This window comes from Mobula hypostoma, chromosome 2 (assembly GCF_963921235.1).
Source record: "Mobula hypostoma chromosome 2, sMobHyp1.1, whole genome shotgun sequence".
Lineage (NCBI taxonomy): Eukaryota > Metazoa > Chordata > Chondrichthyes > Myliobatiformes > Myliobatidae > Mobula > Mobula hypostoma.
Window position 1 is genome coordinate 95,770,774 of NC_086098.1, and position 27,306 is coordinate 95,798,079.

Sequence of the window (27,306 nt, forward strand, 5' to 3'; positions counted from 1 at the left end):
ATCACAGTGAATGGCGGTGCTGGTTCGAAGGGCCGAATGGCCTACTCCTGCACCTATTGTCTATTCTTCCTTTGCTGCATTGGTCTGAAACCCATACGGCTTCACCACTCCTGAGCAGTGGCAAAGGTTTTGCTCTGTGTCTGAGATCATACATGCTCTTCATTTTCTCACGCTGTGTTATCTCAAAATGTCTCACTTTATCCAAGTCTGGTAAGTGAGGTTGGAGATGGAAAGGAAGAACAGTCTCTGGCCCATTGACAGCTCTGATAGACTGTAGCCATTCACAAGATAAGCTAGCCAGTGCTTTGTAGGGGTCTTTTGCCTCCAGCAGGAGACTCCTAACAGTTTGCACTGTGCTTTTGGCTTCTCCGTTTGCCTGTAAGTACCATGGACTGCAGTCTAGCGTTAGTCCTTAGCAAATGCTTTGAATTCCCAGCAGCTGAGTTGTGAACCGTCATCTGACACGAGTGTCTGGTACTCCATGGTAAGCGAATAGAGCTTTCAGGTGCTGTGTAACAGCTGCTGAGGATGTAGGGGACTGTTTGGGTACCTCGACATTCCATGAGTCGTAATTCACGGTGAGAATATGTTTGACTCTTTTCAGCTCGAAATTGTCTATGCCTGCAATTTGCCATGCAAAGTCTGGGAATTCTGTAGGACAGAGAGGTTCAGGATGGTTTTAATTCAATTTTCTGCATGGTTCACATTGCTTAACATAATCTCCCAGCTGTGTGCTCAGACCAAGCCACCAACTAGATAGCCTTGCTCTTCGGCAAAATTTTTTGATGCCTTCATGATGACCTTGGTGGATTTGACTAATGATTTTGGTGTGCATAGAAGCAGGAATGATGAGTCTGAAGCCCTTTAGCAGCAAACCATCAAGAATGGTGAGTGTGTCTCTTTCAAACCAGTAAGGAATTTTGGAACAGCTGGCCATTCGTGCTCACAGTATTGCAAGATCTTGCTGCAAAATTTGTCCTATTTCAACTCAACGCGAATTTCATCCAGTTTACTCTGTGATGCAGAAAAGGTTTCATGTAATTGAGCTGAGAAGATGTTAGTACCTTCCATGAGGGCAGAGTCAGCCACCATCCATTCATTTTTGCGTGGCATCCCTGACAGAATGTCAGGTATTGTGAAAGGTATGCCAGGGACATGTTCAATGTCATAACACTATTGCATAAGCCCATTCTGAATCTTTGCAGACATGGAGGTAAGTCATCCAAGTGTTTCGAGCCAAGGAGGTTGACAAGTGGCTTGTGGTCTGTTTCAAGTAGGAATTTAGTGCCTATCAAGTAGCAGCTGAAGCCTTCACAAGCCCACACGAGAGCCAGCACCTCCTTTTTAATTTGAGCATAATGCTGTTCAGTAGGAGTCAGCGCTCTTGATGCATACACCACTGCAGTTTCGCAGTTACTTCCCCTAGACCAAAGGAAGAGACATCTGCTGAGACCTTAGCTGCCTTGTTTAGAGCAAAGAACATTAATGTTGGTGGAGAGATAAGCTCTCTTTTAAATGATGAGAATGACTTTTCCTGTCATGTGTCCCAGGTCCAAAAGTTTCTCCGAGAGAGGAGGTCAGACAGTGACTTTGTTTTCTCTGCCAAATCTGGAATGAACTTTCCCAGCTGGTTTACCATGCTCTGATACATTTGTAGGTTGTTCCATGTTCCAAACTCCTGCCAATTTGTCTGAATCTGGTTGGACTCAGTCTGAGGACAGTTGGTGGCCTAAGAACTTCATCTCCAACTTTGCAAGTTACACATTAGTTTTCATTCAGGATGACTCCAGCCTGTTTCAGTTTCTCCAAGGTGCTTCCACTTTTTTGTCATGTTCCTCACCTGAGATCCCGAAGATGAGTATATCATCCATAGGGCAGACCACACCTTCCAGTCCCTTCAAAATTTATTTCATCCTCATATGAAAGAGTTCAGAGGCTGAGGAGATGCCAAAACGGAGTCTCTTGAAGGCAAAGCGTCCTTATGGTGTGACAAAGGCTGTGTGCTTCTGTGACTCAGAAGCTAAACAGATCTACCAGAACCCTGAGTTTGCATCCAGTTTGGTGAAAAACTTTGTTCCACCCAGCATACCTAATGTGTGTTCAACAGAGGGCAGAACAAATTTCTCCTGCCTCACTGCATTATTCAATTTTGTTAGACAAACACAGCTCCTCACCGTACCATCTGGCTTAGGAACAGGAACACACCAGCCAGTAGATCCATTCACTCTAGTTATGATGTCAGGTGCCTCCATTCTCTCAAGTTCAACTTTGACTTTGTTCATCAAAGGGACTGCTATACACTTCACTGTGGTCACTCCTGCCCTCAGTTGAGTAAGGTACTTTTCCTTCAGTACCCCAGGCTGTGAACAACTCTGGGTACTTCTCCTGCCATTGAACATTATTTAGTGAATTCAACCTTGCAGTGAGGTTCAGCTTCTCAATGGCTTGTTGTCCCAGTAGTGGAGCGAAGAGATTCACGAAGAGTGTCCACTTTGAATGTCATATTGCAACTGAACTGTGGTACATCAGCCTTGTCTATTTGAATTAAAGAGCCAAAGGAAAGTTCTTTCAACATCTGAATCATGGTCTTCCTTGAGCCCCTGAATGGCTGTTTTTGAGCTGACAGTGGCTTTTATAAGGGCTAACTCCATTGCAAAGGTGGCATTTCACTTCTTTTGCTGGACAGAGCACTTTGATGTGGAATGAAGACTTGTCGCATCTTATACAGTCGGACATTTTACCTGCTCTTTGTTTTCATTGTCTGTTTTGTTTGAGCTGAGATCAATTGTCACCTCTCTCTGCGGTCGTTCTCACTGCCTCTCATTTCCTCTCATCTGCACTGCACTGTTTCATAGATTTTGCACTTTATTCTGCATTGTCATTGTTTTACCTTCTTCGAGCTCAGCGCACTGTCTGAACAGTATGGAAGGTAGGCTTTTCACCATCTCCTCAAACATGTGACAATAACAAACCAATACCAAAACAACAATCTGCTATGTAGATTCAGATTTATTTATTGCACATGCCTGGAAACATACACTGAAAGGTGTCATTTGTGTTTACAATCAACACACTCAAGATTGTGCCAGGGGCAGCCCACAAGTGTCGCCACACATTTCGATACCAACGTAGTATGCCTACAACTTTTGATTTAATACTTCCTCGAGTTCCTTGATGCCACACCTGGTCAAATGTTGCCTTTCAAGGCAGTCACTCCAGGATTTAGCTCTTTGAACAATGTTTAGGTCAAAGCCGTGATGAGATCCAAAGTACAGTAATGCAAGAGAAACCTAAACCAAGCATTGGTGAGTGGGGTTATTGAGGAATAAGTTCCACTCCATACTGGGGTGGAGTATGAAGGGCTTTTGCTCAGAAATATTAACTTTGTGTTTCTTTCCACAGATGCTGCCTGACTTGCATTTAGATCAGCTGTATTTGTCACATGTACGATACATCAAAACATCGAAGAATACAGTGAAATGCTGTTTGTATCAGAGATGTTCTGGGGGGAGCCCACATGTATCACCAGGCTTCCATCACCTGCATAGTATGCCACCAACTTGTTAGCACTAACTCGCACGTCTTTGGAATGTGGCAGGAAACTGGAGCACCAGGAGAAAACCGGAGGAAAAAAGTTTTCTCTGCTTTTATTTCTTTATTCAGAAGATATCATTAGAATGGGGCTTTTTCTGCAAAAAAACACAGTCAATGTGAATCTAGAAAACACAGAAATATCGAAAACCCACAGCACAATACAGGCCCTTCGGCCCTCAGTGCTGTGCCAAATTGTACTTACTTCAGAAATTACCGAGGGTTACCCATAGTCCTCTATTTTTCTAAGCTCCATGTACCTATCCAGGAGTCTCTTACAAGACCCTATTGTATCCACCTCCACCACCGTCGCCGGCAGCCCTTTCCACGCACTCACCGCTCTCTGCGTAAAAAACTTACCCCGACATCTCCCCTGTACCTACTTCCAAGCATCTTAAAACTGTGCCCTCTTGTGCTAGCCATTTCAGCCCTGGTTTTGTTAAATTCCAGGTAAAAGAGCAATAGCGTCATTTGAAATAATTAAATAAACGGAGATGGGAGGTTGCTCAAGAGGGACATAGACCCAATTCGGTACACTTGCTCATTAAATCAAATATCTAATCAGCTAATCATGTGGCAGCACCCCAATGCATAAGACCATGCAGACATGGTCAAGTGGTTCAGTTGTTGTTTAGTCCAAACATCAGAATGGGGAAGAAATGTGATCTAAATGCCTTTGACTGTGGAATGACTCCTGGTGCCATATAGACTAGTTTGAATTGCTGACCTCTGGAATTTTCATGCACAACAGTCTCCAGAATTTACAGAGAATAGTAAAAAAAAATTCAGTTAATTGGCAGTTCAGTAGATAAAAAGGCATTTTTAATGAAAGAGGTTAAAGGAGATTGACCAGAGAGCTTCCAGCTGACAGACAGGTGACAGTAACTCAAATAATCATGCATTCCAATAGTGGTGAGCAAAAGAGCATTTCTGAATGCACAACATGTCGAATCTTGAAGTGGATGAGTTACGGTAGCAGATGACCACACAAGGTTCCCTCCTGTATCTAATCAAGTGGCCACTCTGTGTAGATTTCTAAAGTTCCTTCCTACCTCATTGATTAGGAAGAATGTCTTCAACGCAAGGGCTATGTTGTGAATTATTAAGGAGAGCAACTGAAGCAAAAAGGACACAATTATACAGATGACAATTAGATATGTTGCTGGAAAGAAACTGACTTAAATGAGATCGTGACGAGATTGAAATGATTCTGCCAAAGCTTGCAGATCTTAAATTGTCCATTAAAGTTATCAGAAATTTCTACTTTTCAAATTACAATTGCTTGCTGCACAATTCTCTCTTGTGGATTATAGATAATTTTACAAACATTCTTTGAGATCAAATTCCTGCAGTCCCTAACTCATTTTGTATGAGAATACTCAATTAACAGCACCACAGTTGAGGCTGCTAATTAAGCAAACAGCTTCTCCATGCACAAATATTTATTAACAAAAATCAGCTGATTTCATCCAATATGGTTATAAAGCAACCACAATAGAATGCAAATTCCTGTCCTTCACTTCACCCGCCAAGGTCCTCATCCATTTTGTTTAATTTCAATAAAAATTGCCATTTCAGCATTTAGCAATTCTCAAGTGCACTTAGATCATTAGATGTCAAATTTGATATGATTTCAATGAAATTAACAATAACAATCTTACAGCAACAGAGGACATGCTTTTGTGGCCCATCAGTCCATGATATCTGCCCAGGGTGCAATGCTATTAGTATCTTTTTCCCTCATTCCTTATTTCTTTCGAGCCCTATAACTCATCTACTTTTACACAAGTCCATCAACAACCCTCATGTTACTGACATGTGCCTTGAGATGTGCTGCTTTGTAGCAGCAGTACACTGCAGGACGTAAAAATTACTGTAAATTACAAAATATATAAGCAGTGCAAATGACAAATAATGGGAATAGTGTTCATGGCTTTATGGACTGTTCAAAAATCTGACGGCAGAATTGAAAAAGGCTGTTTTTAAAACACTGAATGTGGGTCTTCAAGTTACTGTACCTCTTCCTGATGATAGAAACGTGAAGAGGGCATGTTTCAGATGGGAGTTCTTTGATAATGGATGCCACCCTCGTGGAGTAGATCAGCACAACATAATGGGCCAAATGGCCTGAACTGTGTTGTGCAGTTCTATGTTCTATGTACTACAAGAGAAAAAATAAAATGATCAACAACAAAAAAACTGCACTGCAGAGGACTAACTCTCTGTTCACTGTTTTCAAATTCCATCCGAAGTTTAAAGATTCTTCCCACTTGGAGAATTGTTTAGAAATTGAAATGTTATTTTTCTGATCCTCTTCAATTGAATCTGCATTCACAAGCGGTTACAAAATACACTTGCACATGACATCCCAGAGATTAATAGGTTGGTTGACAAAGCCTCTTGTTAGAAAGCCCAGGTTGTTTTAATGTGGGAAGTAACATCTGACCAACCAGAATGCTACATTGATTTGCAAATGCTAATCATTTTGACTCACTGCAGTGAATACATTTGTCCTGTTTAACATTAACGAGCTGAAGACAATTACTTAGCGCAGAAATAATTAGCTGTCACCCACAGAACATGCAGCCCTCCTGCAAGTGCACATAAAACAAAATTTAATATTCTTAAAACTGGTTAAGTGCCAATAATTTCTTTTAGAACATACAGAGGTGAAGAACAACTACAAGCGGGAGATTTTACAGATGCTGCAAATGTTAAACAACACACACAAAATGCTGGAGGAGCTCTGTAAGTCAGAAAGCATCTATGAGGGGGAATAAGCAGCTAACATTTTGTGCCAAGACTGTTCATCAGGACTGGGAAGGAATGGGGCAGAAGCCAAAATTAAAAGTGAGGGAAGGGAAGAAGTACAAGCTGGCAGGTGATAGGTGAGACCAGAAGAGGGGGAAGGTGGGTGAGAGAGTCAGTGAAGGAAGGAGGGTAAAGTAGGAATCTGAGAGGGATAAATTGAAGAGGTTAAGGAGATAAAGCACTGAAGGAGAAGGAATATAATAGGAGAGGACAGTGGACCAAGGAAAGAAGGGAAGGATGAAGGGAACCAAAAGGAGGTGATGGGCAGGTGAGGAGAAAAGGAGTGAGATAGGAACCAGAATGGGGAATGAAAAAAAGAGAGGAGGAGGAGTAATTATTGGAAGTAAGAAAAATTGATGTTCATCCCATCTGGTTGGAGTCCATATGAGGTGTTGGCAGTAGGGGAGGCTATGGCTCAACATATCAGAACGAAATGGGAGGTTGAATTGAAATGGGCGATCACCAGGGGACCCTGCCTTTTGTGACAGATAGAGCAAAGGTGCTTGACAAAGTGATCCCATAATCTGCATCAGGTCTCACCAATGTGTAGGAAGCCACAGCAGAAGCATTGGATACTGTAGATAAACCCTACAAACTCACAGGTGGAGTGCTTGCTAACCTGGAATGAGTGTTTGGGGCCATGAATGATTGTGAGGGAGGAGGTGTAGGGGCATGTGGAACACTTATCACACTGGCAGGGCTAAGTGCCGGAAGTGTGATCTGTGAGAAGGGACAAGTGGACAAGGGAATCACATAGAGAGTGTGATTCCCTCTGGAAAGGTTGCATTATACAGTGGCTCAGTCTTACAATAAGGTCTCATCACTGTACGATCATGCCCTTACAATGATGCTGCCATTATTGTCAAGCCAGAGTCCAGACAGGTTACTGAAATATTGGCACCACTGATGAGCTGGATGGATTTATTGCTTTTCCCATCTGTCCTTAGGGCACTTAGGCTTCTCTTGAGAACATCTGATGATTGGGGTCAACTATGGATGTTGTGTCTCAGCTGCCTATGTGATAAACAAGCCAGAGATGTATGATACCCGAGAGCAAGCTGATGCACATATAGGAGCCCCCACACCCCTACGCAGCTGATGAATCCAAAGAAATGGATATATTTGAAAGCAGAGTTGATGGTGGAGGAAGGGAAACCCCTTTCTTTAAAAAAGGACATCTCCCTCATCCTGGAATGAAAAGCCTCATCCTGAGAGCAGATACGGCGGAGATGGAGGAATTCTCCCCCATTTCACACACATCTGCTCTCACTCCATCCTCCCGCCACCCCACGAGGAAAAGGGATCCCCTTGTCCTCACCTACCACCCCACCAGCTTCCGGGTCCAACATATTATTCTCCGTAATTTCTGCCACCTGCAACGGGATCCCACCACTAAGCACATCTTTCCCTCCCCCACTCTCCCTGCATTCCGCAGGGATTGCTCCCTACGCAACTCCCTTGTCCATTCGTCCCCCCCATCCCTCCCCACTGATTTCCCTCCTGGCACTTATCCTTATAAGCGGAACAAGTGCTACACATGCCCTTACACTTCCTCCCTCACCACCATTCAGTGCCCCAGACAACCCTTCCAGGTGAGGCGACACTTCACCTGTGAGTCGGCTGGGGTGATATACTGCGTCCAGTGCTCCTGATGTGGCCTTTTATATATTGGCGAGACCCGACGCAGACTGGGAGATCGTTTTGCTGAACACCTATGCTCTGTCCGCCAGAGAAAGCAGGATCTCCCAGTGGCCACACATTTTAATTCCACATCCCATTCCCATTCTGATATGTCTATCCACGGCCTCCTCTACTGTAAAGATGAAGCCACACTCAGGTTGAAGGAACAACACCTTATATTCCGTCTGGGTAGCCTCCAACCTGACGGCATGAACATTGACTTCTCAAACTTCCACTAATGCCCCACCTCCCCCTCGTACCCCATCCGTTATTTATATACACACATTCTTTTTCTCTCTCTCCTTTTTCTCCCTCTGTCCGTCTCACTATACCCCTTGCCCATCCACTGGGTTTTTCCCCCTCTGCCCCTTTTCTTTCTCCCCGGGCCTCCTGTCCCATGATCCTCTCATATCCCTTTTGCCAATCACCTGTCCAGCTCTTGGCTCCATCCCTTCCCCTCCTGTCTTCTACTATCATTTTGGATCTCCCCCTCCCCCTTTCAAATCTCTTACTACCTCTCCCTAGAGATGCTGCCTGGCCTGCTGCGTTCACCAGCAACTTTGATGTGTGTTGCTTGAATTTCCAGCATCTGCAGAATTCCTCGTGTTTGCGTTTTAGAATCCATAGAGGAATACTGAGAATGTAGAATACTCAAATAGGAAATTAGCAGTGTAAAAGAGCCATTTAGTATCACTGGCAGACAAGTTAATGTGAATCCCAAGGCATTCAATTAGAAAGAGAAAGAGTAGGTATTAATAGATCATGTGGCAATCTGCACATCAATCTAAGGGGGTAGGATGTGGGTGAGGTTCTCAATGAATGCTTATTTATATTCACCAGGGAGAAGGATATTGTAGGAAAGTTCAAGGCAGGGGCTATGTTACGGCTATGTTACACTGAAGCATGGTAGCACTGAGAAATAAATGTCTTGATGGATAAATCCAGAGCTCAAAAGAGATGATTCCCAACATTATTATTGGAGATAATGAACGAGATTGCTGGGGCTCCAACAGACATTCTTGTATCTTGGTTAGCCATGGGCGAAGTACTGGATAACTGAAGGAACCCAAAGGTTGTTCACTTGTTCAAGAAAGGAAGCATAGATGAGCCAGATAACTGTAGGCCAGTGAGTCTTTCACCTGTGGTAAGAAAATTGCTTATGTCCCTCAGAATTTTTTCAAATAATCTTCACTTGAAAATGCAGGGTTTGATTGGGTACAGTCACTATAACTTTATTCAAAGGAGATCCTGATTTGTAATTTGAATTTCTCCTGAGATAACTAAGGATATTGATGAAGGGAGCATGGTTGAAATTATCTACATAGACTTTAGTAATGTTTTTGACAAGGTCTTAATATGGTAGACTGGTCCAGATGGTGAGACCCCAGGGAATTCAGGACAAGCTGCAAATCAGATCCAAAATTGGCTTGGTAATAGGAGGCAGAGGTTGTGGCAGTGAGGGGTTGTTTATCTAATTGGAAGTCTGTAACCTTAGTGTACCACAGTTATCAGTGCCAGGAGTCTTGATTTTGTAATACCCATGGGAAACTGATGTGAATGTACAGGTTATGATAAATAATGAGGTTATTCATTATATTGAATTAAGTGATGAGGTTTGTCTATGGCTGCAACATGATGTAGGTCAGCTAGAAAATTGGGAGGGGTAATGACAAATGAATTGAATAATGAAAAGATGCAAGGCAATGTATTTGATAAGGAAACAATAATAGGATGTACACAGTAAATGGTAGGACCCATGGGAGTAGAATAAACAGAGGAAAATTTGGATACAAGTTCATAGATCCCAGAAAGTGGTAATATGGCTGGATAAGGTGGAGAAGGGGATCCCATAGAATAGAATATCATATTACAGCTTTATCAATCACTGGTTAAACCACACCTGGAGTATTGTGTGCAGTTCTGGCCACCACGGTTTTGGAAGGATTTAATTGCATTGGAGAAGTTGCAAAGGAAATTCACCAGGATGTTGCCTAGATTAGAGCATTACAGTTATAAAGCAAGAATGAACACTGGCAACACACACATAATGCTGGAGGAACTCAGCACGCCAGGCAGTCTCTATGGAAAAGAATACAGTCGACATTTTAGGCCATGACCCTTCAAGCAGGACCTTGATGCTGCCTGGCCTGCTGAGTTTCTCCAGCATATTGTGTGTGTTGTTTGGATTTCCGGCATCTGCAGATTTTCTCTTGTTTGTGAATGGACAGGCTGGATTTGTTTTCTTTTCAATGGAGTGGAGGAAGCTGTTGAGTGACCTGAGAGAAGAATGTAAAATTATGTGAGGAACTGAGAAAGAAAAGAAAGACACTTTTTGTTTCCTTCGCGGAGGTGTCTGAAGAAAGTGAGTATAGGTATAAGGTGAAAGGTAGGAGGTGTCAAAGGTGCCATAAGCTTTTTCCAAATAGAGGGTATTTGGAATCTGGAATGTGATGCTCAAGACATGGTGGAGGCAGATAATGTGACAACATTTAAGTAGCATCTTGACAAATAACTGAATCATCCAGTCATGGTTAAGTTAGACAACCTCTCCTCCTCCACTCTCACCCTGAACACTGGCATACTCAAGGCTGTGTGCTGAGCCCTCTTCTGTACTCCCTTTTCACCTATGACTGCGTTCCTGTATATGCTTCTATCTCCATAATCAAGTTCACAGACGACACCACAGTGGTTGGTCTGATCAGAGGGGATGATGAGATGGCCTGCAGGGACGAGGTCTAGCACCTGGCTGTGTGGTGTGCTGACAACAATCTGGCCCTTAACACCCAGAAGACCAAGGAGATCATTGTGGACTTCAGGCATGCCAGGAGTCACATTCACGTCCCCATCAACGGAACTATAGTGGAGCGTGTATCAAGCTTCAAATTCCTTGGTGTCCATATTTCCTGGTCCCTGAACTCCTCCATCCTGATCAGAAAGGCGCAACAGCACCTTTATTTCCTGCGGACCATCAAGAAAGCTCACCTCTGTCCCAGGATACTGATGGACTTTTACCACTGTACCATTGAGAGCATTCTCACCAACTGCATCTCAGTGTGGTATGGCAATTGTGCCGTATCGGACCGCAAAGCACACCAGCGTGTGGCGAAAACTGCCCAGCAGATTATCAGCACCCAATTGCCCACCATTGAGAACATCTACCATAAACGCTGCCTGGGCAGGACGAAAAGCATTATCAGGGATGCATCTCACCCTAACCATGGACTTTTAAACTCTCCTCCCATCCAGTAGGCGCTACAGGAGCCTCCGCTCCCACACCAGCAGGCACAGGAAGAGCTTCTTCCCTGAGGCTGTGACACTGCTGAACCTCTCATCACAGTGCTAAGCAGTATTGCATCCATATTGTAATGTCTCAGTACTTTTATATTTGTGTGCTGTAGCACTTTCTCTATTCGCAGTTATTTTGTAAGTAACACTATTCTTTGCATTTCTGGTCAGTTGCTAAATGCATTTCATTGGCTTTGTATCTGTACTCAGCACAATGACAATAAAGTTGAATCTAATCTAATCTAGAAGGGTATGGGCCTAACATTGGTAAATGGGATTAGTGATGATAGGTACAACAGTGGCATTGACAAGGTGGGCAAAGCCACTGTTTCTGTATAGCATGACCCTATAACTAGGAATAGAACTGGTGTCTAAAAATGTAATGGAAGGTGATTTCATGAATAATTGTAAAAGGCTGTAAGCAATCTTACCTTCCTGTTTATATAATTCTATGAACATATTTACAAATGTGAACTGTGCATGAAGAGAATGCTACAATAGAAGAAGTCAGATGAACTCAGCTAGTCAAGCAACATCTGAAGCAGGAGTGTATCTTTTGGGTTAATAGCCTTCTTCAGAACTGGGGGAAAGGTGAAAGGTTTTCATAGCGGAGCTAGGCACGGAGGGCATAGAAGTTGAGGATTGTGGGAGATGCCCCTTAGCTCTTGTTGTCCTGTCATAATTTTCCCTCCCCCAATTTAGTACCTTTCCTCAAGGTCCAATTTTACCCTTATTTATAACCATCTTAAAACATGAGAAGTTGTGATAACTATTCCCAAAGTGGTCAACCACAATTTGGGTCTGTAACTTGGCCTGGCTAACTTCCCAAAACTACATCCAGTATGTTTTTTCGTCTCGTTGGACTCTCCACATAAGGTTTCAAGAACTCCACTTGGGTATGTTAAAGAAATCCCACCCAATCACACCTTCTTGTGTTAAATTACAATCAATACTGGGGAAGTTAAAGTCCCTCACTATGTCAATCTTGTTGCTTCAGTATATTTCCATAATCTGTTTACATACCTGTTCCTTCAACTGTCAGTGGCTATTGGGAGGTTTGTATTACAATACTGTCAGCACATTTGCCCCTATTTCTGAGCTCCACCCAAATTAGCTGTCGATGAGCCCTCCAGTATGTCCTCTTTGAATACCATTGTGACATCCTTCTTTACCAGGTACACAACCCTTCCATCTTTCTCTCTCCAACACCCGCCCCCCCCAACACTATCATGTCTAAAGCATAACTCAGGAACACTGAGTAGTCAATCTCAGTGTCTGTAATGGCAATGTTGTAATCCAGGCTCTAAGTTCATCTCCTTACACATAGTACTCGTAGCATTGAAACAAACATTTTAGCCTACTTCTATGAGATCTTTCCTCACTCTTCTAAATTCCATGATCAGAGACATATCTGACCCAATCTCTGCTTATACACCACAGGTATTGGTTTAGTAAATGTATTAACATTACAATATAGTTTTGGATAACAACACACATCCATCAACTACTGTCAAATTTTTCCAGTGAGATAACAGAATTCATAAATTGAGAATATTTTTTCAAAGCAAGCATTCTTCCTAAAAGGTGGGAGTGTTACGTTCCTTTGAATTCATTTCATTTAATTATAATTTGTTTATGACAATGGAGTCATCAAATCAACAACATTTGATTCCATAGTGAGAGATTAATGGCAAGTTGTTAGAAGGTCTCCAAAGTGCACAAATGACAGAGTGACTATTCAAGGAAGCAGATGGAGCTGTGATTAGTACAAGGCTTTGTTCTGGATAGTGTCAACTATGTTAAGTTGTTCTGATATGTCAGTCCATGGCCTCCTTTTTTGCCACAATGAGATCACTCTCAGGGTGGAGGAGCAACTCTTCATATTTCATCTAGGTAGCCTAAAACCAGATGGCACGAACATCCATTTCTCCTTCTGCTAATTTTTTCCCCTCCCTCTCCTTCTATTTCCCACCCAGCCTCTTACTTTTCCTGCTCATCTTCTTATCACCTTTCCCTGGTGCCCAACCTTCTTCCCTTTCTCTCATGGTCCACTCTGCCCTCTTATCAAAGACCTTCTCCTGCCCTTACACTTTTCCCACCCATCTGGTTTCACCTATTACCTTCTAGCTCATCCTCCTTCCCCTCCTCCTCACCTTTTTATACTGACATCTTCCTTCTTCCTTTCCAGTCCTGAAGAAGGGTCTTGACCTGAAATGCAGACTGTTTATTCATTTCCATAGATGCTGCCTAACCTGCTGAGTTCTGCCAGCAATTTGTGTAACTATGTTAAGTGTTACCAGAGAAGCACTTATCTAGGTAAGGAGTGAGCCATCCCACTCCTGACTTCGAAGTAAATTTATTATCAAGGAGCATATATATCATCAGACATTAACTTCCAACGATCACCACCATTTTCTTTTGAACAAGGTACAATTCCAGTCATGAAGAGTTTACAACCAAATGGCCTCTTGAGTTCAGGTTTACCTGATGTGTTTTGAAGTCAAGTAGTCCTAGCAAAACAGACTGGTTATTTGCGAGTTTGTAGGACTTCAAAGCACTATCAATCACTGATGCAGTCCCTTTGCTGATGGTTGGGAGAAGGCTAAGGAGTAGCGAAGGATTAGATTAGAATTGTTCTGTTTATATTGAGTAGTGTATTTTCAGCAACATTCCACTGGGTAGATTATAGTGGTATAGCTATATGGGAGGAGGTAGAGTGAGAGGTAGGAGCCTTGTCACAACTGAAACTTTTGATCACACCTACCTGCTGAAGGTGGTTGAAAATACTTCAGTCTCACCTTATGTTTTCACCCTGTTGGGCTCTGCATGGGGTTTTTCTGGTACTCCCTCACTCCCTGTTAGCTTTATAATGATTCACTACTGTTCACAGCTGGATGTGGCTAGACTGCAGAACGTTAATGAGATCCATTTCTTGTGGGAACTCTTATCTCCATTAAAACATGCTGTTTCTGTGTTTAGCAGAAATTATGTGAAGGCATGTTGCACTGATTGAACTAAAAGAACCTGCTCATATCAACAGTCTATGTTGAAACAGCTTAATATTTCATACTTGGCTTAGTCCTTTTAGCATTGACCTGGATTTGGCAGAAGTAATGACGCAAAGCTCCTAGCTATGCCATCAGAACTCCAAGGAACTGAGAGAAACATTCATAAGGATGTAAGAAAATGAACAGGAGTAGGCTAATTGGTCCCTTATGTTTGCTCCACTACTGAGTAACCTAATGGCTAATCTGATCTTGATCTCAACATCAGCTTTCTTGCTCTCTCCTTATGCCTCCCAGCTTCTTTGCAGTTGTAATATCTTTCTTTGTATCATCAGCAAATTTGCTAAAGTACATTTGGTTCTGTCATCCAGGTCAAGAATATAGATAGCATATATTTGAGAACCCAGCACTAATACCTATAGCACCCCAAGTGACTGATTTCCAAACCTAAAAAGACCTACAAGTATTTCTTCCTGTTCTTCACTTCCCATATGTTGTGACAATGAAATCCAGGAGTTTCTGTCAACAATTCACCATGAAACTCTATGTTGTCTATCATCACTGAAACCACAGAATTTTCATGTGTGATTGGGACTTTGTGCCACTTGTTCAATAGAAGAAAGAACCCAGAGACTGTGCCTATTTCGAGGAGAAAAAAAGCTTCACAACAGCATAGTTAAAATAGTCGTGGTGAGGAGCTGCCAGCAAGTTCAGGTGATCTGTGATCATACAGACTAACTGCTAAACTAGAAAATACCAGCCTTTTCACATAGAACTGCCAGTAATTTCAGTTGCAGTGTAAAGCAGTGTCGGTTCTAGTAAATCTGGGGCTTGAAAGGTTTTTTAAAGATGGTGCCAGTGAACAACACTACCAAGGGCAACATCCTCAAGATGGGTCGTGGAGCAATTCCTTTCACTTCTTTTATGTCTTTTTATTTCAGATGTGGTTCGACTACTGTCTGAGCCTGTTATCTAATCTTTGGAAGTGTGTTTTCAGGTCGATCAGGTGCTTTGTCTCTGAGACAGTACCGTGACGCTGTGAGCTAAGTGTGTGGCAAGGAGGCCAGAAAGCCTGGAGACGGGACATGGGTGCATAATCAACTCCATCTCTCGCTGATCTAAGCACTGAGGAAGATTGAAATCATCGAGGCAGGTGTGGAGGACGAGTGTTCAGCACTGTCTGCTGCCGCCTGAGGAAGGTATCTGCATGTGATGGTCTCTCTCTCTCTCCCTCCTTTCTCTATCAATGCTGTCAGAGGATGGTGCTGGAGCAAGGTTTAATCAATGCAGTTTGCCAACTGTGGACTCTAATTCCCATTTAAGATGTGTTCTTGTTTTCTGGTTTCTTTTTGAGTGATTTTGAATTGAGTCAGCCTGCAGATAATAAACACCAGCGGAACTGAAATATGCCTTTTGATTGGGTCTTTACTTTTTTTGTTGTTGCTATTCACACAATTTATTTCTTTTTTGATGGGGGGGGTGATGGCTTTTTTATATTGTTTGAACAGGTTCTTCATTTCGTGACTATGAGGAAGAAGAATCTCAGAGTTGTATACAACATACATTCTTTGATAATAAATGTACTTTGATTCCTTCAATGCTTTGACTTCACCTTGTAGTATTTTTTTTCTGGCAGGCAGAATTATATTTGAATAACCAATATCAGTTCAGAACTAACACACATCAAAGTTGCTGGTGAACGCAGCAGGCCAGGCAGCATCTCTAGGAAGAGGTGCAGTCGACATTTCAGGCCGAGACCCTTGGGAGAAGGTCATCTTTGAGGTTCTGATATTTCTGTCATTCATTTTATAGGGTTTCTTGTTTTGTGAATGTCTGTGAAGAGTAAAAAATTCAGGTTGTATATTGTATACATTCTCTGATATTAAAATGAACCATTTGATTTGATCCATTATGAAGATGGTCTCTAACTGCAGACTTAATGGATAAAGCTAGATCCCAGTTGAATAAGTTTCTTAAGTTCGCACAATCAGCACGTACAAAATCTAGTGGGATTTTAGGTTCTGCTATGTAACCTCAGCATCTTGACAAACTTTATTAGCAATGAAGCACAGTAGTTAAAATATAAAATTTCATTATCTCTGCTTCTGCCTTCATTAAGATTTGTTTCAGCCATTTGTATGAACAAAAATCAAACTTGTAAAGATACAGTGAAATGAGTTGTTTGTGACAACAACCAACACAGTCCAGGGATGTGCTTGGGCAGCCAGCAAGTGTTACCATGCTTCTAGTGCCAACATAGCATGTCCACAACTTACTGACCCAAATCTGTACGTCCTTTAGGAACGTGGGAGGAAACCAGAGCACCCAGAAGAAAACAATCATGGGGAAAATGTACAGACTCCTTAGAGACAGCAGTGGGAACTGAACCCATGTAAGGCATGATTCTAACTGCTGTGCTGTCATGTTGCCCTTATGCCACGAAAACATGGACAGGAAAAGGTTTGACAATAACGCTGCCAATGCACACCCTTTGCAAAAAAAAAAACAAAAATGCTTACTGTCATAACATATTTCCCACACCAATCTGAAAATCTCTGCTTTAAGGACTGGAGAGCATAGGCCAAACCAAAAAATGCAGCCATGTCATCATCCAAGCAGGTGAACTCAAAAAGACTTGATATTTAGTAAGGGGCAATACAAAACTAAAGATTCCAAACAGACTGATGTTAAACGAAGTACTACATTAGAGATGAGGCAAATTAATTAAGATGAATAGATCAAATTATCATGTAGGTCAACCATGAATCAACAATGTCAGAACAGACTCAAAGGGTGAAAGGCCCAATTCTGTTTCTGTATGCCAATTAGTTGACATTTCTGCTTTCAGTAAAACATTGAAGAAAGCAATGAACCCTGAAATATGACAATAGAACTTCCTATTGAAGGGCACATAATCTCCCCAAATGGTGCTGGTGGATCCATATTAGTCTAGTTGAACCTTTACTTAAGCCCTTATTTTTGTCTTTATTATCAACCCCTTCATAGACTGAAGACTATCCAAAACTCTTGACAAAGACTGGGACACCTCCCAGGTCTTGTTCCTCCAAAGAACACTATGATTAGGGCTGGATTTGACAAGTCCTGCAATTTTAAACAGATGTGACATTGCAGGATTTATTTTCTTTATACAACTACAAACTATTTTATATATAGGTTATGGGTCTAGTAACATTTTCAATTCTAGATGTTGAAAAATAATTTACACTAGCACTCTTTATGTTGTCAGAAAGCTAATGCACTAGGCAACAGAAACTAACATCATTAATATAGCTGCACAAAAGAAAGCTCTTAATAGGTCAGTTTCCCATATTTTTATTCTGATGATTTACAGAAGTTTCGTTCATTTGAATGAGTTTTGATATACACACTTTATTAACTTAATTACTATTTTATATTTGTATAAAATGAAAATTCAGTTTGAAGCTACTAAATCTCTGATAAAAAAAATCTTGAGTCTAGCAAATTCACCAACATATGCAGAATTATTCTGGTTCTACATCAATTTCCTTTAATTCTAAAGCATCCAATATAATCACAATGCAAAATCTAATTACTCTGAATTGTTTTCCTCTATTGCATTGAAGATGTCAAGAGAGATCCTTCATTATTTCAGATTATAAAGGATTACCTGGTGGAGTAAAAAGACAGATTGACAAGGTCTTTTGTATAAATCTCATTTCACAAATGGCTAGTTTTCACTTTTTTCCCTTCAGGTGGGTTTTAAGCACATCATTAACGTCAGTAAAATAAAGTGTAATTCTGAATTGTTTCTTCAAAAATCACTGAGACACAAGGACATATACCTACAATGCAAATCAGAATATTAATTTTCCAGGTGTCATGGTTCCCATTCAAACAATCTTCAAACACTGTACTTCTTTTAACATTTAAAGCATTAACTGGCAAATGTGATATTTGAGAAGGAAATTTTAAATCAACATACTCTTAACCTATCCACCCTTAGGTAGATTATTTTATCCAATTTCCCGTGCTTATAAAAAGTAGTCACCCCCTCCCCTTGCAAGTTTCATGATTTATTGTTTTACAACTTTGAATCACAATGGATTTAATTTGGCTTATTTTTGATACTATCAACAGAAAAAGACTCTTCCGTGACAACAGATCTCTACAAAGTGATCTAAATTACCTATATAAAACACAACGTAATTGATTGCCTAAGTATTCACCCCCTTGGCAACAATTAGAGTTTTGAGTCTGGGCAGATAGGTCTCTAACAGCTTTGCACATCTGGATACTGCAATCCGCACCCCCCCCCCCCATTCTTCTTTACAAAGCTGCTCAAGCTCTGCCAAAGATTGCATGGGGATTATGAACAAACAATCCTTTTGCGGCAAAGTCCAGCCACAAATTCTCAATTGGATTGGGGTCTGGACTCTGACTTGGCCACTCCAGGACATTAACTTTGCTGTTTTTAAGCAATTCCTGTATAGCTTTGGCTTATGTTAACTGAGATTTTATGTGTTGTTTTTTGCTCTTTGCCACTCTCCCCTAAAGCTGCAACTGGTGAAGCAACAGTTGTATGTGCACTCTCTCCCATCTCAGCCACTGAAGGTTGCAACTCCTCCAGAGTTGCCATGGGTCTCTTGGTGGCCTCTCTCACTAGTCCTCTTCTTGCATGGTCATTCAATTTTTGAGGATGGCCTGCTCTAGGCAGATTTACAGTTGTGCCATATTCTTTCCATTTCTTGATGATTGACTTAACTGTACCCCAAGGAATATTCAGTGACTTGGTAATTTCCTTGTATCCATCTCCTGACTTATGCTTTTCAAAAACCTTTTCATGGAGTTGCTTGAAGCATTCTTTTTTCATCATGATGTAGTTTTTGCCAAGATACTGACTCACCAGCAGCTGGACCTTCAATACAAATTAAATCCATTGCGATTCAATGTTGCTAAACAATACGAAAACTTCCAAGGGGGATGAATACTTTTTATAGGCACTGTAATTCTAACAGGGAACCAACAAGACACCAACCAATTTTTACAAGGCATTTTTTTGAAATCTCATGTTTTGTCATCCACTTCCTATAGACATTGTAAAGCAATTGCAGCTCAGTATAATTAACTGTAAAACACATGAATCCACATAACATCATAATAATTGGGCTGTGGTATTATATAGTTCATATACATAATTCAAAAATAAAGCAAGTGTATGTGCTATATTGTGACATAGGCACTCCATGAAGGAAAATCTGAGCTCTAATTCTTAAGGTAAGATCAAGATTACACTTCAAAAATACCTTGCTAATTACCAAGTACTTTGGGACATCTTGTAGGGGAATTGAAAGGTGTAATAGAAAATTTGGAGGAACGTAGTTTCCATCTTGCAGTAATGTCCCAGTAGTCTGATTAAGAATTCAGAATAAAGATGCTGAGTACTTTGCTGGACTCTTTTAATAATGATATAGACAAGGATGAGATCACTCATTATGTTTACACTTTATAAAATTAACTATTTTTTCAAACTACATTTACATTAATATATCATCTCACCATACCGAAGACAGTTAGCAATGTGATAACTTGTTACATTAGATCCTAGTGATCCAGCTGGGTTTGAAACTTATCTCACAAATTTCTCTGGGGACAGCACATTAGTTACCTGATGTTACTGAATTCAGCTTCAAAGTTTACCAAGGTAGAGTTTTTTTATCCTGGGCTCTGGGTCTCTAATCAGATCATCTGTGACTGAAACAGCTTTAACAAACAGATTTTGAGTGCAACTAAATGATTAAAATTTTCAATTTGAGTTGTCCTCTCTTCATGATACAGTTTGGCTTTTCGCTACTTGTGGCTGCAGCATTGATAGGTGCTAACTCAACACTGTCAGACGTGCTGTCTTTCAGATGTACTAGATAATTGAATAGTAACATCTTTTGTTGATTTTGTTGATCTTAGTTGTATTAAACAGCTTCCATTCTTTGGCATGGAAGCCACTAGTCATTTCCATCTTAACAAAAACTTTAGAAAACAATACTCAAAATGTTGGAGGAATGCAGTGAGTTGAGCAATATCTGTAGAGGCAAAGAGATGGTCAACATTTTGGGTTGAGAACCCTATGTCTCCACAGAACTTTTAGTATTAGACTAAGAAAACTGCACTGCTCCAAAGAACGCTATATAAGGTCATTCTTACCCTCAACCATTAGGTTCTATAATGAGTCAACCAATAGCTGAGAATGTGATGATCCCCTCCTGTTAAGAATGTTTGAGGCAACTTAGCTTTTACACTTTCTTACTTCTCTTCTAATATTTGTAAATCTGTACACTTGTACCTGTGATACTGTAATTCCTTTGGGATCAATAAAATATCTATCTATCTACCGCTTGACCCACCAAGTTCCTTCAATAGCTTTTTTAATATAGCAAAACTTTAACAAAATACAGCAATGATATCTATAACATTTTGTTTGATGTGTTTATCAGTTATGGTAGACATTGCTTGTTATGGAAACAATATCTATTAGTTGCACTCAACATAACAAGACCCAAGAACTTATTGTAGGCTTCAGGAAGGGCAAATCTGGAGAAGGCACACCAATCTTCATTGAAGGGTCAGCAATGAAAATGAAGAACAGTTACAAGTTCACAAACATGAGAAAATCTGCAGATGTTGGAACCCAAACGACATACACAAACTGCTAGAGGAACTCAGCAGGCCAGGCAGCATCTATGGAAAAGAGTAAACAGTTGATGCTTTGGGTCGACACCCTTCATAGGACAGTTTCAAGTTCCTGTATGTCAACATCTCAGAGAATCTATCCTGGGCTCACCATATTGATGCAACCTTGACCTTGGCATGCCAGCAGCTGTACTTCACCTGGAATTTGAGGAGATTTTGTATCTCACCAAAGACTCTCGCAAATGCCCATACATGTACCATGGAAAGCATTCTGACTGGTTGTATTATGGTCTGGAGATGGCACTGCACATGAACAAAAGAGGCTTCAGAGGGTTGAGGACTCAGCCAGCTCCATCATAAGCACAGGCCTCCCCACCATTGTGAACATCTTCAAAAGGCACTAGCTCACAGAGGCAGCATCCATCATTAAGGACTCTCACCATCCAGGACATGGCTCATTATTACCACCAGGGAGGAGGTACAAGTGCTTAAGACCCACACCTAATGTTTCAAGGATAGCTTCTTCACCCTGCCATATGATTTCTGAATGGTCCATGAACACTACCTCACTGTTCTACTTTGGCACTATTTTAATTTTTTATTGTAATTTATAGTTATTACTATGCCTGCACAGCACTGCTGAAATAAAACAGCAAATTCCACACTAACATTAGTGACAACAAACCTGAGCAAGATGGCGTGGGTAACATTTTGCAGGCAGCTCACAAAACTATTCGATACTCTACTAGATACACTTCTTCTAAACTATGATCACTGCAATTGGCAGACTGCAATTTCCCTAAAGAAATGTACTTTTGAACTGTTAAAACAAACTAGTAATTTTATGATCTGCTGAAGGATGTGGTGAACTTAACTTTTGAGAATGCAGTTATGTCCATTGTTGGGGCAGCCATTGCTGGAGGCGAATACTGTATCAAGGCCTGAAAGTCAAATACATACCCATGCTCAGCTACATTACCCTACACCGATTAAAGCATGGAGGCAGGAGAGTGGAAAACAAACTAGTATCCAGCACTGTCTGCCTGCATTTGACCCATCTCCCTCTCTTCTTGCTACTACCATTGAGCAGGAGGTGCAGGAATCTTGGGTCCCACGCTGCCAAGTTTGAGAGCAGTTGTTGCCTTGCAGCCATTGTGCTCCTGGACTGGCTTCACTCACCTCAGTGCTCAACCAACTCCAAAGCCGAGGTACTAACTTTCAAGGACTCTGCAGCTCTTGTTCTATGTATCACTTGTTTTCCTTTCTTTAAAAAAAACTACTTGCACGACTTGTCCTCTTTTGTACATTGTACATCTTTCGGTCTTTGTTGTACTTGGCTTTTCGTGGATTGTGTTGTTTCTTTGTTTTGTGATGAATCTAAAGGTTGTATATGGTATGCATACAGTATCTTGATAATAAATTTGAACTTTAATTCTGATTCTTTCTACATGATTCCTTGCATTAATATACAAATAATATTACAATGAAGCTCAACTGAAAATGTCAGCAAGTTGAAAAACATTTACAATGTTATCAGCTATGATTGTTCCAGGTTAGAGCTTCCTCCACATATTACATTTATACAAGGAGGCAATATGGATTTTTGTTAACTGTTCTAGTCATTTTGATGCAGAGATCAGAGATGTAAATTATCTTTTGTGGCCACATTTCAACTTGTTGCCTTCATTTTAATGTCGCTTCCAGTTGAAATAAAATTGAGAATAAACAAAAGATCAAAAACCATAGCAACGTGCTTCATTTTTAAGTGGTGTATGACTCCAATACATGATGCTACACCACAAGGATTGACACCTGGCAACAGAATGACTGAAGTACGAGGGATATTGGGAGGTAGTCTGTGTAACACCATGGTTGACAGAAAAGGAAAAATAAACAAAATCAAAAAAAATCCTATACGTTTCTGTAGTAGTTTTATTATAAGATTAACTTAACTCCTACATTACATTAGATAACCTTTGTAAACTGCTCAATTGAACTTGGCAGTCAGTGCTTACCCAAGTTAAATTTTTATCAGGAAAACTGTTAACCAAAACATACATTACATTAGTTAGTTTTGTATGCATCCAAGTTAAAAAGAGCATATTTTACCCAAGTCTGTGACTTCATGGTAAATGGCAAAAAACACAATATATGAGGGGTGATTGATAAGTTCATGGCCTAAGGAAGGAGAAGTCAATTTTAGAAAACCTATCACATTTATTTTTCAACATAGGCCTCTCCTACATATACACAATTAGTTCAGCGGTCGTAGAGCATACAGATCCCTTCTTTGTAGAAGTGGTCCACAGCAGGGGTGATTGATAAGTTCGTGGCCTAAAGTAGAATGAGATGAGTTATTAACTTCAAGCTTTCTGCATTATCACTCAAAGAGTTGAAATGCACATGCATGTAATGACAGTGTCCTGGACCTCCAGGTGGTCCACAGCAGGGGTGATTGATAAATTCATGGCCTAAGGTAGAAGGGGATGAGTTATAGAGCTCTTGTTATATGCACACGCAGTTCAACTCTTTAAGTGAAAATGCAGAATGTTTGAAATTAATAACATCTACTTCTACCTTAGGCCACGAACTTATCAATCACCCCATGCTGTGCACAACTTCTGGAGGTCCAAGGTGCCGAATTCTACAAAGAAGGGATCCGTATGCTCCACAACCACCGGAAAAATAAATGTGCTAGGTTTTCTAAAACTGACTCTTCCTACTTTAGGCCACGAACTTATCAATCACCCCTCGTATGTAATTCCAGAGATTGAGTGCAGTGATCAGCAAATTATCTTGCTTCATTTGAGGCTATTTAAGAATCATAGAGTCCCATTCCGATGCCTTTGCGAAAGTTTGTTTAAGTTTGAAGTTAATGTTTATTCAATTTTATTTAACTCCACACACCACCTAGACCCCTTTTTCAAAGTTTTCACTCAAAAGAGGAACAAATGAAATAGATTTTCCATACTGTGATAAATACTAGAATATGAAGTTTCTTTTCACACATATGCATCAAGGAATTAAACTTGCTGTCTCTCCATGAATTCGTCATCACTGAAGTCTGAATCATCATCATCTACTTCCCCCTCAATGACTGATCGCTTTCCTTTGCAACAAGAGACAATTAGCCCAATTAAGAAGACCTGCAAACAAAGAACATTAATGCAAAGCATTAATTGTAAATTTAAAAGCTGGCATTTCAAACAAGATGTTTCATGGTTACAATGCTCTGTGAGGCATAGAAATCACAGTGTAACCATTAGGAATAAAACTAAATGTTGAGTTTGTGATTAAGGATAACAATGTTATCATCAAGAATTCCCAAGCAACGTAAATACAGTCACAGTGCAGATCCATTCTCCAAATAATACCTTCAAGAACAGCAACATAAATAACAAAAAGACTTGTACCACAATCAGATGTCTTAATATCAAAACAAAATTTGAAGCCAAGATATAGGGGGAAAAAATGTCAAGAAAAATTACAAGTGTTACTCAGTGATGGGTTTTAAAAAAGAGACACGAGACTGCAGGTGCTGCAATCTTGAGTCAATAATGAACTGCCGAAGGTGGAGCAGCATCTGTGCAGACAAAGGATTAGTCAATGTTTTGAGTTGAGACTTGCTTCATGTCTGGGGTTTAAAAGAACATCCAAGGAGGAGGGGGCGATTTAGACAGGGCAATTAGAATAATTTTTGTTAATGTATAAATTTATAACATCTTCTTGTGAAATATATAAAGATCATTGATAGTTTGATAGGCAGATACTATGTGGATATTTTTCATGGTTTAGGAGTCTGGAATGAAGGGTCATCATTTCCTGCAATGTAACATTAGGAAACACTTTTTTTCTCTCAGGGTCAATCTCAGTAGACTGGAGGAATGCACATGAAACCTAATTTAAGGAGCATAAAGATGGAAGGGGCTTAAAACAACAAAGATTTTCAATCTAACATTGTCACTTTTCAGATGCAATTGTTTTCTTTGAGTATCATATTTTAGATATTTTAGCTTTATTCCATCTAATTATTAACATAAGTACTTCACATGTACGTTATTTCAGGAATCTAGCTAAAGGTTTGCTGATGAAAATCAGTATTGGTAGGGAAAATTTTCTCTCATCACTGCTCTTGGTCACCAGTAATGCAACAACTTATGGTGCTACAGACAATAATCATCAAGAAAGCAAGAGTATCTCTGTGGACAGACATGAATAAACTGGAACCACAGTAAGTATACTTAAATACTGCATTGCTTCTGACAGGAAATCTCAAAGGTGACAAAAATATAGGCAGTTAGAAAATTGGTTTCTGGTGTCTTTTCCACTTGACTGCTCTGGAGTTGCATTGGTTTCCTGGAAAATCCACTCATATTTAGAAGGAAAAATGCAAAGACATCAGCTACACCTTAAAGTTACAAAGTGTGACATCACATCACTGGAAAAGCAATACCTTCCATCGGTCTACACTTCACTGCAAGTTTTAGAGAGATCAATTCAAACGTAAAAACTTTCCAGCAGTCAAATTATGATCTTAACAAGAATAATGAACTTACTGCAATAAATGCCCAGTTGCCAAAGTAGTAAACAACATTGAAGAACCAGAACTTGTGAAGGAAGAGGTATGTTCTTGTCACTGTGCATTGATCTAAAGTTCAGAACAAAAATCATGTTCAATGGCTTGAAATGAAAAGGGTCAATAATTCTTGGCTAAATTATATCAGAGAGCAATTTGATTTGTCTGTATTAAATTTTTTTTTACCAGTCTCAATTTCTTCCCTTGGCCTGAATTTTCTAAACATGCTGAACACCCTTGAGCATAGCGTGCAAACGTTCAGTCAAGCCTAAATGAGAGATTATTAGATTCCAGCATCACCACATCCAAGTTCAAAAGATTCTAACCTGATGACACCAAAATGCTACCGAATGAATCTGAATGGATTTCCCTCAAGGTGCAACCAAATATAAGCTTACATCTCAACATCTGTTAATTCAAGCAGTTTGAATATGGAATATTTGCTCGCTGCTGAAACCACATAAATCAGTTTGAGAGTTTTAATCTAAAAACATTTTTATTAATTTTCACTGAGTATTTTATCAATTTAATTTTTTTTAGCTTAAAATATTTGCGATTGAAGTAAAAACCTGTAACTGGATAGCTGTTTCAGAAACAGATCATGAGAATAGTACAGCACAGTATGGGTAGTGCCACCTTTTAACCCATTCCATGGTTTATCCCTTCCCTCCTACACTGCTCATAACGCTCCATTTCCCTTTCTTTCATCCTTGTGCTAAATAATACTTTATTATTATAGATGAACAAATACTGCAATAATGCATTAGAATTGTTTTCCCATTATAAGCACATAAGCATCAGAATAGTGTGTAGCCTTAATTCAATTTGACTAATGCTATTTGAAATGGGTGAAAAGACATCAGATTGATTACATGGTATGCAATAACAAAACTTACAATATTTTTAGTGAACAATATATTTTACTTCCTTAGTTATCTTCCATCCTTGAACTAATCTGATTGGTCAAAATATTGTTCTACACACCACAAGAAATCAAACACTGGAATTGTTGAAATTAACTCAGACAAAAGCAATATAAGAAAAATGGAGGGTCATGGGCTGTGTAGGAGGGAAGGGTTAGATCCATCATGGAGCAGATTTATATACTGTAGGTAAGCACAACACATGGGCTGAAGGCCCAGACTGTGCAGTACAGTTCTATATTCTATGAAAAGAAAAAGTTACAAATCTCCCATGTAAGCTGCTTTCATGGTTTGAAAATTAAATCAAAGAAATGCAGTTGTCCTCATCACAATATCCGAGGACTGGGGACTTGTGTTTTAGATTGGACAATTGCATGCATCACTCTGGCACTGAATAAAGATGAAAGAAAGATACCAAAGAAATACTGTCAGGAAATTAGTGAAGTCCATAATTATAGACAGAACAATTGATCACCTTGATTATGTTGAGCTTTTTCTGTAAAAATATGCCCACAATTACCTGTGCTACAAATGAAGTACTTCAGCAAGAATTTAAAGGCTGAGGCTCCAGAGACCCACACAGCTGGTTCTTTTTGCCTCGCAAACAACCCATCAATTCCAAACCTACAGGAGCTGTAAGGTATCCATAGCTTATGGGTTGCTGTGAAGTCCACTTTAATTGGCAATTGTGAAGAAACTCTTGGCTTCTCCAGCAGTAAGAATCAGGACTGATTTGATGAGAATGAACAAGAGATCCAGGAGCTCATTA

General features: G+C 40.2%; 1 protein-coding gene across 1 annotated transcript in view; it reads right to left on the minus strand.

Moving 5' to 3' along the window:
* Nucleotides 1-17,700: 17,700 nt before the first annotated feature.
* lmbrd1 (LMBR1 domain containing 1) overlaps nucleotides 17,701-27,306 on the minus strand; it is a 206,305-nt gene continuing 196,699 nt past the window's right edge. The window contains exons 15-16 of the mRNA XM_063040281.1: nucleotides 25,595-25,686; nucleotides 17,701-24,184 (exon numbers count right to left, since the gene is read on the minus strand). Of these exons, the coding sequence (XP_062896351.1) occupies nucleotides 24,062-24,184; nucleotides 25,595-25,686 (215 nt within the window). The 3' untranslated portion in view covers nucleotides 17,701-24,061. The remainder of the gene's footprint in view (nucleotides 24,185-25,594; nucleotides 25,687-27,306) is intronic.